Raw genomic sequence first — 15550 nt, forward strand, 5'->3', positions numbered from 1 at the left:
CAGGAGTCTATTCTGCATGGCTTCTGGGCCCTGCTCTGCCCACTATACTGCCTGAGGGTATTAACTAAGCAATATTTCTACCTAGGCCGAAGAGTGCAATAAAACATAGAACATTTGTGGAAATTGTATCCAGACTAAGCAGATAACAACTCTGACCGCTTCGATGCTGTTTATAAATTTAAGTTGCACACAGTTTTGCAGGTAGTCTTTCTTGATTTCTCTGAATTTATCTACAGAAATAAGAACTGCCACATTGCTTTCTCAGTGTCCGTAAAATGACATTCATAGACTCCAGTGAAAAATTTTACAAAGTAAAAGGTATCCAAGAGAGAGCCTTTTATACGTTATTTGAAATAACTTTAGAATCTGCTTTTTAGGGTATGCTCCCAGCAGGGGCGGATCTGGAAAAGTATCCTACCCGGGGCGATTTAGGGGGGAAGGGGGGATTTAGGCCCTGCCCCCTTTTTGACTTCAAGGCTGCCGGCGGCTGCACAATATGTGCAGGTCCGCTCGGCAGTGACAATGTGCTGCCCGGCTGCTCTGATTGTGTTTTAAACACAATCAGAGCAGCCGGGCAGCACGCTGTCACTGCCGAGCGGACCTGCACATATTGTGCAGCCTCCGGCAGCAAGCCCCTGCTAGGGGGGGCAATCGTTCCCCCCCTGGATCCGCCACTGGCTCCCAGGGCTGTAGATGTGCCAGCAGGTAATAGGTGACTGTTATCAGTGACCTTTGCAGAGCTACAAGTGAGAGCAGAGTCCGCTATCCCCAGGTCCAATATGCAGTCACAGCCTGAAGAAGGTCCCAGTGATGTCAGGTCTCTGTGGAAATCCCGCTTTTGCATTTGGATACATAGCTTTCATATTGAATATTGTATAACAATAATACCCTGCCTGGGAATTAAAGCAAATTATTCCTAGACACTGTGCTGGTTGCCCTGTTGGCATTTTTATGGAATGCTTGAAAAGGCACCTAATACTTCATTGAAGTCTGAACTACCATTTTTAGGTATTTGGCTATCAGGAAGTAGTTAAGGAACCATGGAAAGTAGCGCACCTAAAAAGATGTATATTATACCAGATAGTGTACATTACACTGCATTACTCACTTTTTTTAAATAAATATTTAATTTTACTGCTGCCTTTTTGAAGTCGCCAAAAATGAACCCAGAATAAGTGTCCAGTCTTTCAATGCGCCGTTTTTCATCTGGCACAGTACACATATTTAAGTCAAGTTTATCCTTAAAATTGAAGGATAGAGGTATAAAACAAAGCAGACAAAAATAAAGTGCTCTAACTAGACACAATGTTTCGTTATGACTAAGTGTTTTCATTGCATTTTTCTTTATAATCTGACAATTTATGGATTCACCCCAAAAAAAACATTTTGTGCTAGTTACAGCAAAACATATGTATAGGATATAACTACACATTTTTTTCAGTAATTTGTTACAGTCCTTTATTTTGGTGTACATAGCTTTTGTTATGCGGTTGTGCTTGCTACATATAAATATTCACACATACCTATTTTGGAGTTCAGTTATCCCTCTACTCTTTCACCAGTTTACATAACAGCACTCGAGCTCCTTTGCAAAATGTACCAAGCATAAACAAGGCCCTCTTATATATGTTTATACATGGCTGAGGAATTATCACAGGCTCTGTCCTTTGAGTGGAACAGAGAGTCAACTGTTATTCTAGAATTGTAGTGGCAGATTAAGACTATCTGGTCACGCACCACACTGAGCTTTACCTTAGCGTACATACAGCAATTACCCAATGGCCAAACGTATGTGAACCACAGAGCTCTGGCAAAGCCAGTTACACGGATAACTTGGTCAGATGGCTTCAGATGACATAGGGACATCAGCAGTTGTCATATGCCAGTACAATCTTCCTGAAGTACTTACTGACTCCACTGAGAAATCGGTGTACTTTGGCCCCTGGGCTACTACACCAGACATCCTTTGTACAGTCGGTGACTCTATAGTACTTTATCATTTACATATTTATCAGTCTGTGCAAAGTAATTTATCATGCACATCCAAAGACAACACTTTATTACCATAATGCAATAGGTAAGAATGGTCACACAATGAGCTTGAAGTGATGCATGCATCATTATTATGCTATTCTGTATGTGCGTAATTAAAGTATTGACTGTTATGGATTACTGCTTGGCCCCAACGTCATACTACACAGTGCCATTCACAGCTGCACCAGACCCCAGAGAACCAACTAATGACCATTTAGTGACCTCTGGTTATGGACCATTTTTATTGGCTAGATGTCTACATCCCTGGAAATGCCATTCAGATACACACTGATTAGCAGCCAGGCATGCAGTCCTAAGAAAAACATCATTCCCCTTCCCTAAAGCTGGTTGCCATGGCAGGAGATAGATGCACGCTGACATAAAAAAGGAATGTGACGCAGTCGGCTGAACCCAGTAGCACAGTTTGATAGGAGCATTCTGAATTATTCTCTTTCTAGGTGACAGTAGAAAAGAAAAGCTGTACTTCAGCTTGCTAATTTTAGCCTACATTGCAGTTGTAGTGGGTGGGCAGGTAAAGTACAGGCAAAAGATAAAAGAAGGAAAATGATCCTTAGGAAAAAGAAACCTGAATGATTTCCATAGCATGTTATAAATATAACCGCCTGCATCCTTTTGAAGTGGGCAGTGTGAGGAGACGAGTTAAGAGCACTAGGACTGCTCTGTATTCTTAAAGGTTTCATGCAGATTCCTCTTCCATAGTAAATGTCATTATGTTATAAACAGTTTAAATATCAGTTGCTCAAACTAAATAAAACACCATGAACCTCAAGTAATATTTACATCAGTTGCTATAACAAAATAAATAAAAGTAAATTAAAATATCAGTAGTTCAGAGACCATACATTTAAAGGAATATTAAAACTACTGCACAAATTCCTTTTTTTTCGTATACTGTTTTAATAATTTATTAAACTGGTTACATACAGGATATGCCAGACATGCACACACAGACTGATAAATAGGTGGCCACATTTGACAAGGGCCAATAGTTTGGCACTCATGCTAAGTGGCAGTATAATTGTTGAACCACATGGGGGCCTGTTAATGATGGCACACATGGGCTGATAGGGGGCATGCCCTGCAGAAAATCATATTATTACAAACTGGTTATTTATTATCGTCATCACTTTTGAGATTTGTGACCTGATTTTGCAATAATAGCTTAAGTCTGCTTTTTGGGGAATACAGGATGGTTGATTTTAAGTTTGAGGGTGCCGCCTCTGTGCTTTGTTTCTTATGACTTGGTGAATTGCTGCACTGCTCATCATCAGTTATGTACAGCAAAGGGGAAGGTTTTAGAAAGCAGACAGATGTAAGCATGCCTCTATTGATTTTATTAGAAACCGGTTACTTCTTTAAAAGTCCTTACAAAAGTCAGGTGTTTGGTGTAAAATGTTAGCAGTCCTGGTTTATAGGCTATATCAGGCTCTTTGTGCATGTTACTGGTGTATGGAGAGGTTATTCATTCTCACCACTCAGTCGGGCACCCACCTTTGACCCATGCTGCAGAAACGCTCAGCAGAAAAAGTGTTAATATAGTATCCATAAATTGGTTGGTTAACGTAGCTAAACGTCACCTGTTTTTAAAACTTTAAGGACAAAACAATTTAAATTATTTAACATATATGTAGTCAAAAGGTTATAAAGATGACTTGCTCTTAAAAAATGCAGACAGGTTAAATAAAAGGACAGAAAACACAATTTTTTTTTTCCCCTACTGTATCATAAAAGCATTTTTCAAAATCTTTTGGGTTTTTTCCTACCCCGTTCCTGGATATAGCTCCCATAAACCATTCCAGCACCATATTATTTTTGTTTGTCAATATCACTGGAGATATTCGCATCAGTGGTTGATGGAGGAACAAAGTAATTATGACATTTTGATTAAATATCTGTTTATCATCTAGTTGAGTAATGGTTTTGTTTAGTTACCTGTTCATGAAGCAAGTATACTGCTTTTAAACCTATAGTATGTATTATATACTTTTAGAGGGACTGGATACATTTGGTGATCTAGAATGTATGACCTCTGTTTTGATGCCAGAATGCCATGCTGTAGACCACCCGTGGGCAACATGATATTTTCCATGGGCCTCACAAATGTCTCTTTCCCACGGCCACATAATACCTTTTCTAGAGAAGAATCAGATCACATGATGAGTTTAGAGCAGCCGCATTGAGTGCCATGGGTTAATCTATGGATAGTTAGTCAGGCTTCAGAAGATCTGCTACAAATTCTGTGCTGTGATATCATTTAAATACATTTCCTTTTTAATTGTTCATGTTTTTTTTGTTACTCTTTTTGAATGCCTTAGATGTGACTGCAAATTGCTTTCAGACAGTATGTACTGTACTTTACCATTGATCAGGTTTTGGATTATTTTATACACACACATACAGTAGGCAGGGTTAAAATCATTTCAGACCACTTTTTTTTTTTTTTTGAATAGTGAATGATTCTTCTGCATACATGATATAAAACTTATTTTGTGGCAGTAATTGGTTGGTTTGTGTCAAAACAGGAGTCACCACCGATTCTTGTTAATCCAAGTAAGCAGCGCACACATAGATCTCTGTAGGTTTGCAGGTCCATGCACACATGGTTACACTTATTTGATGTGTGTGTGGGGGAGTGTTAAATGGATTGCTCTTTTTCACACTCACTCATAAATGTGTCTGTTTTATCTGGGATTATTCACAAAGCTGTTTCCAATTCACATTTAAGTTGAAATTCACATTGCATATTTTTGTTCATGTCTGATACATTTTCTAGTACACATATATTCTACAGATATCTGTGCTTCACATCTGAAAAAGAACACTTATTCCGTATTTTTTAGAAAACTTTTAGTTAAATACTTTTTTAAATGTATATTTTTCTCCCTTATTGTCCTCTCTACTGTACAGATCCAATTGACATTGTGAAAGATCCTATACCCCCACATGAGTATAAACCAGAAGAGGACCCCAAAATGTACAAGTCTGTGAAGACCAAGAGAGGACCCCTGTCTGATGACTGGATAGAGGAGCAAAGGAACAACCTTGGGAGATGCCCTATCATGTGCGCCTACAAGCTGTGCAAAGTAGAGTTCCGTTACTGGGGCATGCAGTCTAAAATTGAGCGGTTCATACACGATGTTGGTGAGTAATGAGTGAAGTTTCAAATTTTAATTGTTTACTTCTCGGCAACTTTGATATAGAGTCTGGTGCCAAGGGTAGTATAAATGGTCTGAATTATGTCATTCTACTGCTTTATTTTATGTCATATGTCCCGTATACTTTGTATGGAGAGTATCTCCAACATACAGCAGGTGAAATAAGTATTGAACACGTCAACATTTATCTCAGTAAATATATATTTAATGTGGCTATTGTAATACAATTTACACCAAATGTCAGCAACAACCATTGCAATCCACATCTGCAAAGAAATCAAACCATAGATGTCCATATATTAAGTTTTGTGTAATAATGTGGTCTTGAGAGAGCTCTTTCCTGTATCCATCATGAGATGTTTCTTGTGTGACACCTTCCTAATGACACCTTTTTATAGGCCATCAGTTGTGGTTGAACCAGCTGGTAGGATTGCTTTCTAATTACTGATAGATTTCAGCTGGTGTCTTGGCTTTCAATGCCTTTTTGCACCTCCCTTTCTTCATGTGTTAAATACTTTTTCCCTGTGTCATTTCACATTATTATACAAAACTTAATTTATGGACATCTATGTTTGATTTCTTTGCATGTGTGGATTGCAAGGGTTGTTTCTGACATTTGGTGTACATTTCACTACACTAGCCACATTAAATATATATTTACTAAGAAATATGTTGATATGTTCAATTCTTATTTCACCCGCTGTACATGTATAGTTTATTTATTTGTGTATTTGTAACTTTTATTTTAATAATTATGGATATATGTATTAATACATACAATAGGTGGTAATATTTATACAAAATCTGAATTTTGACATATAGACAAAAAGTTGAACTTAGGTGAGGAGGTGAAAAGAAAAAGTTTTGTACAGTTTAATTATTAATACTTTTTGTGTTTGATATTAATTTGGAGACCATCCTTGCAGTCAGTATAGTTTCCTTAAACATTTTCCTGCTAATAAATTCAAAAGTTATTGAAGCCAGAATTCTTCTCTAATTCTCCTCCCCATCCCTTCTCCACACAGCCCCTTACATTAATGAATTTATCATATAATATGGTTCTCTGTGGCCTTAAGACGGAGAGCAATGAAAGTTTGAACTGTATTGGTAACATGTACTTGAGACAAACTTCAGCATAAGCAGCCTGAAATCCAATACTCAACTACAGGGTTTCAACGTAAAACTATGCTAAAATATATTAGAATGCACTTAAAGAGCTGTTCTTAATTTGGATTACTATTTGCGTATACAGGACTGTTCTCCACTCATATCTACTATTGTTCAACTTGCAAACCTCTGCACTAAGCATTGATTCTTAAAGTATACCTGTATCTTCTAGACAAGTTTTTTTCAAGTATATATGGAACTATTATTAGACTATGGTTGCACATATATATAGGGACCTAATTTAAGTATATATTATGCATGCACATAGGCATCAGATCTGCTTGAGTCATTGACTGGAAGGTTTTGATGTGATTTAAACAAAATGATTTAATAAGCCATGAACATTTGGGCTGGAATACCATCTGCACTACTACTTTACATAGGTAATGCATACTTAGCAAGCATCTTGAACATACAGAAAGAACATGCAATTATTGACAAATGCCTTCAAATGTTCCTCGAGTAAGGGTTTTTGTGGTTGAACATGGTGCAAGCGAGGCTGTTTTGTATAGCAAGCCAAAATGTGTAATACTTTGAACCATGGAGACGGCATATTTATTTTTCCAGACTGAAATGTAACATCATGGTTTCTTACCAATAGCATGGCCGCGTTAAGCAGAAAAAACATGTCGGGAAAATAAAACTCAAGGTTCCTTACTCAAACTAGACTGTGTTTTTCTTTCTGCCTTGTAATCAGCAAAGAAGACCTCCTGATATGAGACATTAATAAGGGAGGAGACTTGTGAATGAGTCATAGTTTAGGATGCACTAGTTAGTGGGAAAGTAGATAGGCTTTTAGTACATTTTCTTAGGATGTGGGCTCTGAGGACGAATGTTATCATGTTTTGTATGAATGCGCAATCAAGGAGGACTTTCCTTTTTTGTTGACCATGATGATGTGGAATGTAATGTTGCATATCAGATAGCAGTCTCCCCAACTTGTTTTGATTCTTGTCTGGTCTCCCCTGCATTGTCACTGTAGTTTATTTTCAGGATCCCAGTGAAACGGTACCCGTGTGTTGTCTCTCTCTGCATTGTCACTATGGTTGATTTTCAGGATCCCAGTGACACCGTACCCGTGTGTTGTCTCTCTCTGCATTGTCAGTGCGTTTGATTGCTGTGCTTATTGATGGCTTAACAGTTCTGGTTGCAACACAGAGAAGAAGGGAAACCTATATATTATAATACATTTATTTCAATCAAATGCACTGATGTTCTTAAACTCCTGACATCCATAGAACTCAAGCAAGGCTTGGATGGGGTGAAGATTAAGAGATTTTTGTTTTCCTTTGTTGGGAAAAGTTTTAGAATCATGGGTTCATATTAATTCTTTTAAATTGTTTATCTAGGTTGAATGCATTAGCAAAAAAAAAAAAAAAGAAGCTGATCTGCTCCTTTACATAAAAGAGTTTTACTTTATGTGGACATTTCTTTTCATAGTTTAACTGGACATCCAAAGTTGTCTTATCAACACTCAAAATTTACTGTTGTGACCTTATGGTTAGTCTTTAATGCCACAGTGTGCAAAGTGTTCTACACCACAATAAATACAACCCAGGATCTATCGAGGGGTAATACCCGGGTCGGACCCGGGTTGCCTGCACTATGAATGAACCCGGGTTTTTCAACCCGGGTTGCACAGAAAACAAGCTGATTGGCTGTCTGCCTGTCTCTGGAGGATGATGTCATCGGTGGGAGCCCGTGGAAGATTCGAGAAGGAGTTTAGGAGAAATGGTGGATGGTGGAGTGCAGATCAAGCTGAAGCAGAATCTGAGTTTGTTGGAGAAAATTGCTTTTATTTCACTGAAAAAGTGTGTATTAACAGCAATTATGACACACTGGATGGAGGAAGAGGTGTGTGAGCTGCTGAATGTCAGAGGGGAGGAAGAAATTCGAAGGCAAGTGACTGGGACTGTGAAGGATGCCACAGTGTACTACAACATCACCAAAATACTCACACAACGTGGCATAAAGAGGACACAGCAACAAGTCCTGAACAAATTGAAGTCCCTGAAGAAGCAGTATACTAAAGTCCATGACCACAACAGGCGCAAAAGTGGCGCTGCAAGAATGGACTGGCCCTTTTATGACCAGTGCAATATGGTCTTTGGACATTCTCCTCTGACAAATCCAATTGCACTGTCATCTTCTAGCAATGTGGATGCGGCTATACCAACACCACCAGAGAGCACACAGACAAGCGAGGCCGCAACGGTAATAATAGAAGATTCTATAGAAGACACCCCAGAACTGGAGTGCTCTGCCACAACAGATGACACCAACATGTCTTGGGACGAACTGAACGATTCACAGCCATTCCCTGCTGCGCAAGTCGTTACAGATACTTCGCAAGAAACGCAGCCAGAACCAGTGCCGGTGTCAAAGTCTACGCCAGGTCCCAGTTTACGCTCCAACAGTAAGTATCTTTAATAATCTCACATAATAACCAACTATATATACATACCAATATATCTACATAATTGTCAAAAAAAAAATTAACTGTATAAACATAACTGCCAAAAACAGAGAACTATATCAACAGAAATGCAAGCCAAATACCAATAAATATATCTACATAACTTTAAAAAAAAAAAAAAATGTTTGAACATAACTGGCAAAAAAAGAGAAGTATATCAACATAAATGCAAACCAAATACCAATATATCTACATAACTTAAAAAAGGGAACTATATCAACAAAAAGCCCAAAAGACAAATATAATACACTCCAAAGTATTAAAACATTAACACGCATATGTTGCAGTGCAAAACTACTGGGCAAGAGGGAGGAGACCTCAAGCACATATCAGCTTACAACACTGATTTTTTGTTCTGCCACATTATATATTCTAATGTATGTTTTACTGTGTTTTTTTTCTACGTACAGTTTACAACGTTCCTAAAAAACGCAAAAGGCCCAACAAAATGGAGCAAGCAACTAAAACAATGACAACTGTCATGATGGATCAACTGCGGGAGATGGACAGCACCATGAGGGAACACAAGAATACACAACTGCAGCGTTTCATGGACAATGAGCGGGATCTCCAGGACTCTTTCCTCATGCAAATCATGAACATGCAGGAACGCGTGTTACGCGAAAATCCTGACTGTATGATGGGATTCATGGACAGACTCCTCTCACGGGTGCAGGCACCTCCTCCAAGTCCTTACTATTATGACAGACATTATCCTATGTACCAGCGGGGGCAACCCATGTTAGGCAACAATAACCCTCCAAACCCGGTACAGAATACACAACATGCTCAACCTATGGGTAACCCCAACATAGAATACCCACCTGGTAACCAAACCACTCCACAACCAGAAATGTCACAATATCGGCAATTGTAATAATCATGTTTTATGGACAAGTGTTTAACAGTTAATTGTTATCATGTATGTTACGTGTGATCTGGAAACATGCCGTTAGCTTCCCATATTACGTGAAAAGCAAATTTGCACTTACTGTTTGGGCACATTTGTGTCTTCTGTTTACTACTTGTGTATATATTATTATTTTTTTCTACATGCAAGTAAGCACTTTTGTATTGTCATTTTATATTTTTGTGAAGAGACATATGAGGAAATATGTACAAAACAAAATACAATATGTGAAATAAACATTTTTTTTTTACTTTTACATTTGTGTGGTACATTCAAACAAGTGAGGTCAAATTGGCAGTGAGGGTGGTCCTAATAAGTTCAGCAGAGGTATTGGTGCGCTCTCCTTCAAAAGTACTGGAGTCCACTGACAGCACTGGCATTTCAGATTCCTGCACATTCCACTCAGGTAGAAATTGCTCTTTTTGTATTTTGCTAATGTTATGTAAAATACAGCAAGCAGCAACCACGTGGGGCACAAGCTTGGTGTCAATGTCATTGCGCTTCAATAGACAGCGCCAACGTCCTTTCAAGCGCCCAAAAGCATTTTCCACCACCATCCGAGCCGAGCTGAGGGTATGTGTAAACCGGATCTGTTCCTGAGAGAGGTGATGTTGCTGAGTGAACCCCTTCATCAGCCAGCACCTCAAAGGGTACGCAGCATCCCCAATGATGTGTACCGGTATCTCCACACCATCAACAAACGTAGATTTCTGTAAATAAAAACATGCAGTTTCACGTCACCATGTTAAAAATATTGGTCACATAACGCAGTACACTTGGTACTATATGGTGAAAATGCATTTTACAAGTGGTACATCTATATATAAAAAGGGGCAGTAAATACATACAATATTGATAGCAAACAATAGTATATAAGCTTCAATTACAAAAACATCATACAACATTACACCTATATTTACCAAATTGCTGAGGAAAGACAAATGGCTGGCTGTTCCCTAGAGAGGTAAAGGTCTGAATTTGCTAGAACTCTGGCGTCATGGGAACGTCCAGGCCAGCCGATGAAAACATCTGTGAAAAATACATATAGCAATATTTTACAATACGCATTACACATGGCACAGTCACATAAAAAAACCCATAAAAAATGCTTACCAATAGTTGTGGTCAACCACAGCCTGCAGAATGATGGAATGCCAGCCTTTGCGGTTGTAGTAATCCGCATGGTTGTCTGTGGGGGCAATGATGGGGATGTGTGTCCCGTCTATGGCTCCAGCACACTGTGGAAACCCACGCTTCAAGAATCCTGCAATTGTATCATCCAGGCGCTGACCTTGCGGTAAGGAGATGAAGCGATGATACAGGGCTTCCAGCAATGCCGTGGTGACTTCATGCACTAGAGTGCACACCGTGGATATCCCCACTCCAAACAAGCAGGAGATTGTCCGGTATTCTCCAGGGGTAGCATACCACCACAACACAATAGAAAGGCGCCTACATGGTGCAATAGGTTTCCCAAAGTTAGTGGCCTTCCTGGAAAGTGTTGGGGTAATAAGGTCCAGCACATAGTTAAATGTCCCACGTGTTGCATCCACTGCTGTTCCTCAAACGCTTCCACAGTAGACCAGAAAGCTTCTCCGTGGCTATGCTCTCTGGCACGCATGGTTCGGTTACTGGCAGCACTGAATCTCAAAATTGAGGCAATGCTGGCCCTGAGAAAAACTCTCCTCCTGCGCATATACAGACACCGAGTTTTCTTCTGTTGTGCCATAAACTTCGCCTTCCTCCTCCTGAACTGGGACTGTGCAAGAGTGCACAGTGTCAGCAGCTGCAGCAAACGCTCATTTGCTGCATAAAACAGCAAAAACACACTAGTAAACATGAACTCTGGGCTACACAAAAGTGAGTCGTCGGCCATGATGAAAAGTAATGTGGTAAACAATCACCACCCACTTTTGCATCATCTTTATGCGTCAAAAAACCAGTCACCTTTCAATGACATCACCATTTTTCAGCCAATGAAAACTGCTCTCGTGATGACTCCCACAAATTGCCAGGGCACAGATTTGTGCAGTATGAATGGGGTCAACCCGGAAAATTCCCGGGTCCGAGGTGCAGTATGAATGGTGTTTCTGAGCTGGGACGCTCCGATCCCCGGCAAAAACCCGGCTTGAAAAACCCGGGATATTGCCGGGGCGGCAGTATGAAAGCGGTATTATTGGAGTATCATTAGCCGTTTCTGTAAGGTAAGTCATACGTCTAGGCCAGATAATATAATCTATAATGATGGTACTTTTGGTGAAGTCCCAAATGTTACCTCTTTAAAGCAATATCCTCTGTTGTGGGAACAGAGCTTCAAGACACGTACCCTGATAAGAAACTTGATAACGCTCATCACAACCAAATGGTTCTGTGCTGTCATCTGACGCTAAATAGTTTCATTTTGTCATCTTCTAGGCTTATCTGCCTTTTATATAAGTGGAGTACAAAACCGGCTGGTGGATTGTATGAGTAGGACATACTTCAGGACAGGTCATTGTTAAAGGAAGAATTTTTTCAAGAGCAGCACAGTGACCTAGTGGTTAGCACTTCTGCCTCACAGCGCTGGGGTCATGAGTTCAATTCCCGTCCATGGCCTTATCTGTGTGGAGTTTGTATGTTCTCCCTGTGTTTGCGTGGGTTTCCTCCAGGTGCTCCGGTTTCCTCCCACACTCCAAAAACATACTGGTAGGTTAATTGGCTGCTATCAAAAATTGACCCTAGTCTCTGCTTGTCTGTCTGTCTCCCAGTCTTGTCTGTCTGTGTGAGTGTGTGTCTATATTAGGGAATTTAGACTGTAAGATCCAATGGGGCAGGGATTAGTGCCGCTATATAAATGATGATTATTATGAAGAGACCCAACCCTTATGGCAATGACACTACCATGGACTTTCTTATTTTAACATACAAGTCCAGATACAAAGAATCTATGATCAATATTGCACCACTCTGGCCCAGATGGTATGGCAATATTTCTGTACCATAGGTCTGACATGATTGAAGATTTATGCCATCTATATTTTAAAAGATGAACTCTTAAAAGCTTGGAATCTGAAAAGAGCTTCCCAACTTAAGAGGCTTCTCTAAGGCATTGTTTAAAAATGTTACTCATTCACATTAGCTGTATATATTGGAGTATGGTTGACACTTTTACATTGGAGATTTACCATCATTGAGTTGTCCTTGCTCAATGATCATGTACTTCCTGCAGAATGGGGCTCTTGGAACGCTAGTACAGGAGGCAGCAACAGTCCTACACGCCTGCAGGTTTTGTAAACCTTTCTTGGCTTTTAATTATGGTTTGGTTGTTTTTTTCACTTCCACAATTTTCTCCACTGATCCATCAACCTTATGAAGCCTATAATTGCTCTTGCCCTTAGAATAGCAGAAACTGCATTCTTTAGGTATCAAAATTGGTTCAGTAAATTTAGTTTTACAGATCCAAGGACCTAACATATTACAGTTTGCAAAATGACTTTAGCCTTATGGTTAATAAAGCAATTCTGGAAATCTAGAGCTCTGAATGAAGAATCTGGGTATACTCTACTGTCGATCGTAGTTCCAGGTGTTAATGATCAGATAGATCAGCGATAGAGTCACCAATGTCATCACTAGCATTTTACCAGCAGGTGACTTTCAGATTAACACACCGCATCAGCATAGAAGAATACTTGGTAGCCTGTGGGTAAATATTATTCCTGTTTCATATACCCCTGGCTTTAGTTTTGTTCAGGAGAAAGCACTGCTTATAGTGCTTCATATAATTCAGGAAGCTGCATTAGGCAACACCCTAAGTAATGCAAAGCAAACGCCATAGCGTCCATGCTTTCTCAAAAGAATGAAGGACTAGAATTTTGATATAAGGATACAAAAAATAAAAATATTTTTCCACATAACCAGATGAAAGAAATTATTAAGGGGCATTTCTTAACTATCGCTGAATCTTAATATTTACTGAGTAATTAAACTAACCTGAACTATGTCATATATTGTTAACAACAATACATCCACCATTGTAACAACATATAAATAGGCTTTAAAACTTACAATGGTCACATAGTTGGGGTGATGTAGCTTTGTGGCTAATGGCACAGACTGCTTAAAATGTGAGATCCCACCCAGCTCAAGTTTTACCTGAAATTACTTCAACCAAACAAACTCCCTGAAAAACACTATTTACCTGCTTTAGACTTGGACATCTTCTCACAGCTATGTCTCTCTCCTGGAAAAGTCCAGATCAGGCCGCCAGCTGGCAGATGTCTACAGGAGGCAGCTGACTCCCATGATGACGCTCTGAGGTGGAGTGTGACAGATTAGCTGTAAGAGCTAACTAATAAACAAGACCCCAGAGACTTAATAACTAATTTAGAGATTTAGAGCAGCTCTTGCAATCAGAACTTTCTGAATCAGCTCAGACTTTATCCAGAGATATCTCAGCCCTGGGGTCTCGAGTTCCGCATGTAGAGGACCATATGGAGCAGCAGGAGGTGACAAACCTTGGAATTGACAGCACCATATTTTTTACTACATATTTTCCATGGGATTTAAAATGGTTAGTTATAGTTACCTCTTTGATCAAAACTATTTTTCATGTAGCTAGGTGGTATGTTTCTTGATGCAGTGCACATTGTGTTATTTTTCTATTCTCTTACAAAGGGGCTGCTTATCACATTTGTAAATAAATATTTAAAAACTAGATTTACATATTGTGACTGGATCACTATTAAATAACGTTTGGTAAAAATTTATTTAAAGCAAATAGCGCAGGGCACTTATTTATGTAATTGCACGTGCAATTATTTTTGATATAGTGTATATTGTGAGATAGGAAATCGTTATTTCTGAGACCAGGGGAAGAGATTTGTCTCTTGTTTAACCTTACTATATGATATGTGTATTTCTGATGTATATATCTGATACAATGAGCCTTTGTTTACCAAGCCTTTGGTGTATTGTGATGTGGGGAAGTAGTTTGTTTTGTGTTCTTTTGTTGTTCTGTGGAAATGTGTATTTGGCGACTGTCTGAAGTATTCATGCCAGTCAGACCTTTTGACTTGCTAGTGAGTCTCCTGCCTCTGAAATAAGATCCAGGAAATCACAGCAAGGTTTTTAAGAATTTCATAGCGAAGTATAAATATTAGTGGCTTTGCAATGCTTGTAAATCCATGTTTGTGTAAATAGAGTATATCCTGATGCTAAAAATAGCTGTGTCTGAAATGTATAAAAGGCACTAGCTTGTATGTGAAAAGTGTTCTTCTGACTTTTCATCTGACCTGATCACACTGGTATCTTCCACCAGTGTGTGAGAGCAAATAAACAGCTTGCTTCAAAGACCTGCTTGGAAACATCTTCAATATTGCTGTATTCCTGTGATCTACAGATAAGACCCTAAATCTAATCCGTTCTCTGGCTGTCTCTGAGGTTTGGACCCAAGCGTTTCCAGTACCACCGCTCTGCCTGCTACCCAGCAGCCCTGGTCAATGTGATAGGCCAGGGGGGGATCCATTCACAGCAATCCGGATCCATAGTAAGAGGTCCGGAGTTACCAGCCCAGGTACACCAGCAACGAGACATGCTAGCAACATCAGTTATGCAGAAGAAACCCGGTACTGGATGCCGGTAAGGAGTCCAGTGGTGGCAGCTCGTGTAAGCCCCTCCTACCATGGCAAGAGGGTGCTTTTTGGATAACGAAAGGGAACGGTGGCAATGTAAGCCCAGCCGGTTCCCAGCAACAACAGACAGGGTGGCATAGGTGGTACATCCTGTCACACATATTGTAGAAGAAATTGT

At 39.6% G+C, this 15550-nt stretch overlaps 2 protein-coding genes across 10 annotated transcripts in view; both read left to right on the forward strand.

Moving 5' to 3' along the window:
* PITPNM2 (phosphatidylinositol transfer protein membrane associated 2) overlaps nucleotides 1–15550 on the forward strand; it is a 203874-nt gene that overhangs the window by 124774 nt on the left and 63550 nt on the right. For all 9 annotated transcript variants that reach the window (XM_075177567.1, XM_075177582.1, XM_075177575.1 and 6 more), the window contains exon 6: nucleotides 4963–5196. In XM_075177567.1, the coding sequence (XP_075033668.1) occupies nucleotides 4963–5196 (234 nt within the window). The remainder of the gene's footprint in view (nucleotides 1–4962; nucleotides 5197–15550) is intronic.
* LOC142110151 (uncharacterized) lies at nucleotides 8208–9730 on the forward strand. The gene is made up of 2 exons (XM_075193752.1): nucleotides 8208–8793; nucleotides 9264–9730. Exons 1-2 carry the CDS (start codon nucleotides 8208–8210, stop codon nucleotides 9728–9730), a joined length of 1053 nt encoding a protein of 350 aa, XP_075049853.1.

Source organism: Mixophyes fleayi, chromosome 1 (assembly GCF_038048845.1).
Source record: "Mixophyes fleayi isolate aMixFle1 chromosome 1, aMixFle1.hap1, whole genome shotgun sequence".
NCBI classification, from domain to species: Eukaryota; Metazoa; Chordata; class Amphibia; order Anura; family Limnodynastidae; genus Mixophyes; species Mixophyes fleayi.

What these genes read in the sequence shown, in the direction of transcription:
- LOC142110151 (XM_075193752.1), top strand. Translation starts at nt 8,208, where the DNA reads ATGACACACTGGATGGAGGAAGAGGTGTGTGAGCTGCTGAATGTCAGA. An exon ending in TCCCAGTTTACGCTCCAACA is followed by an intron (nt 8,794 to 9,263) that starts GTAAGTATCTTT and finishes TTCTACGTACAG; the next exon opens with TTTACAACGTTCCTAAAAAA.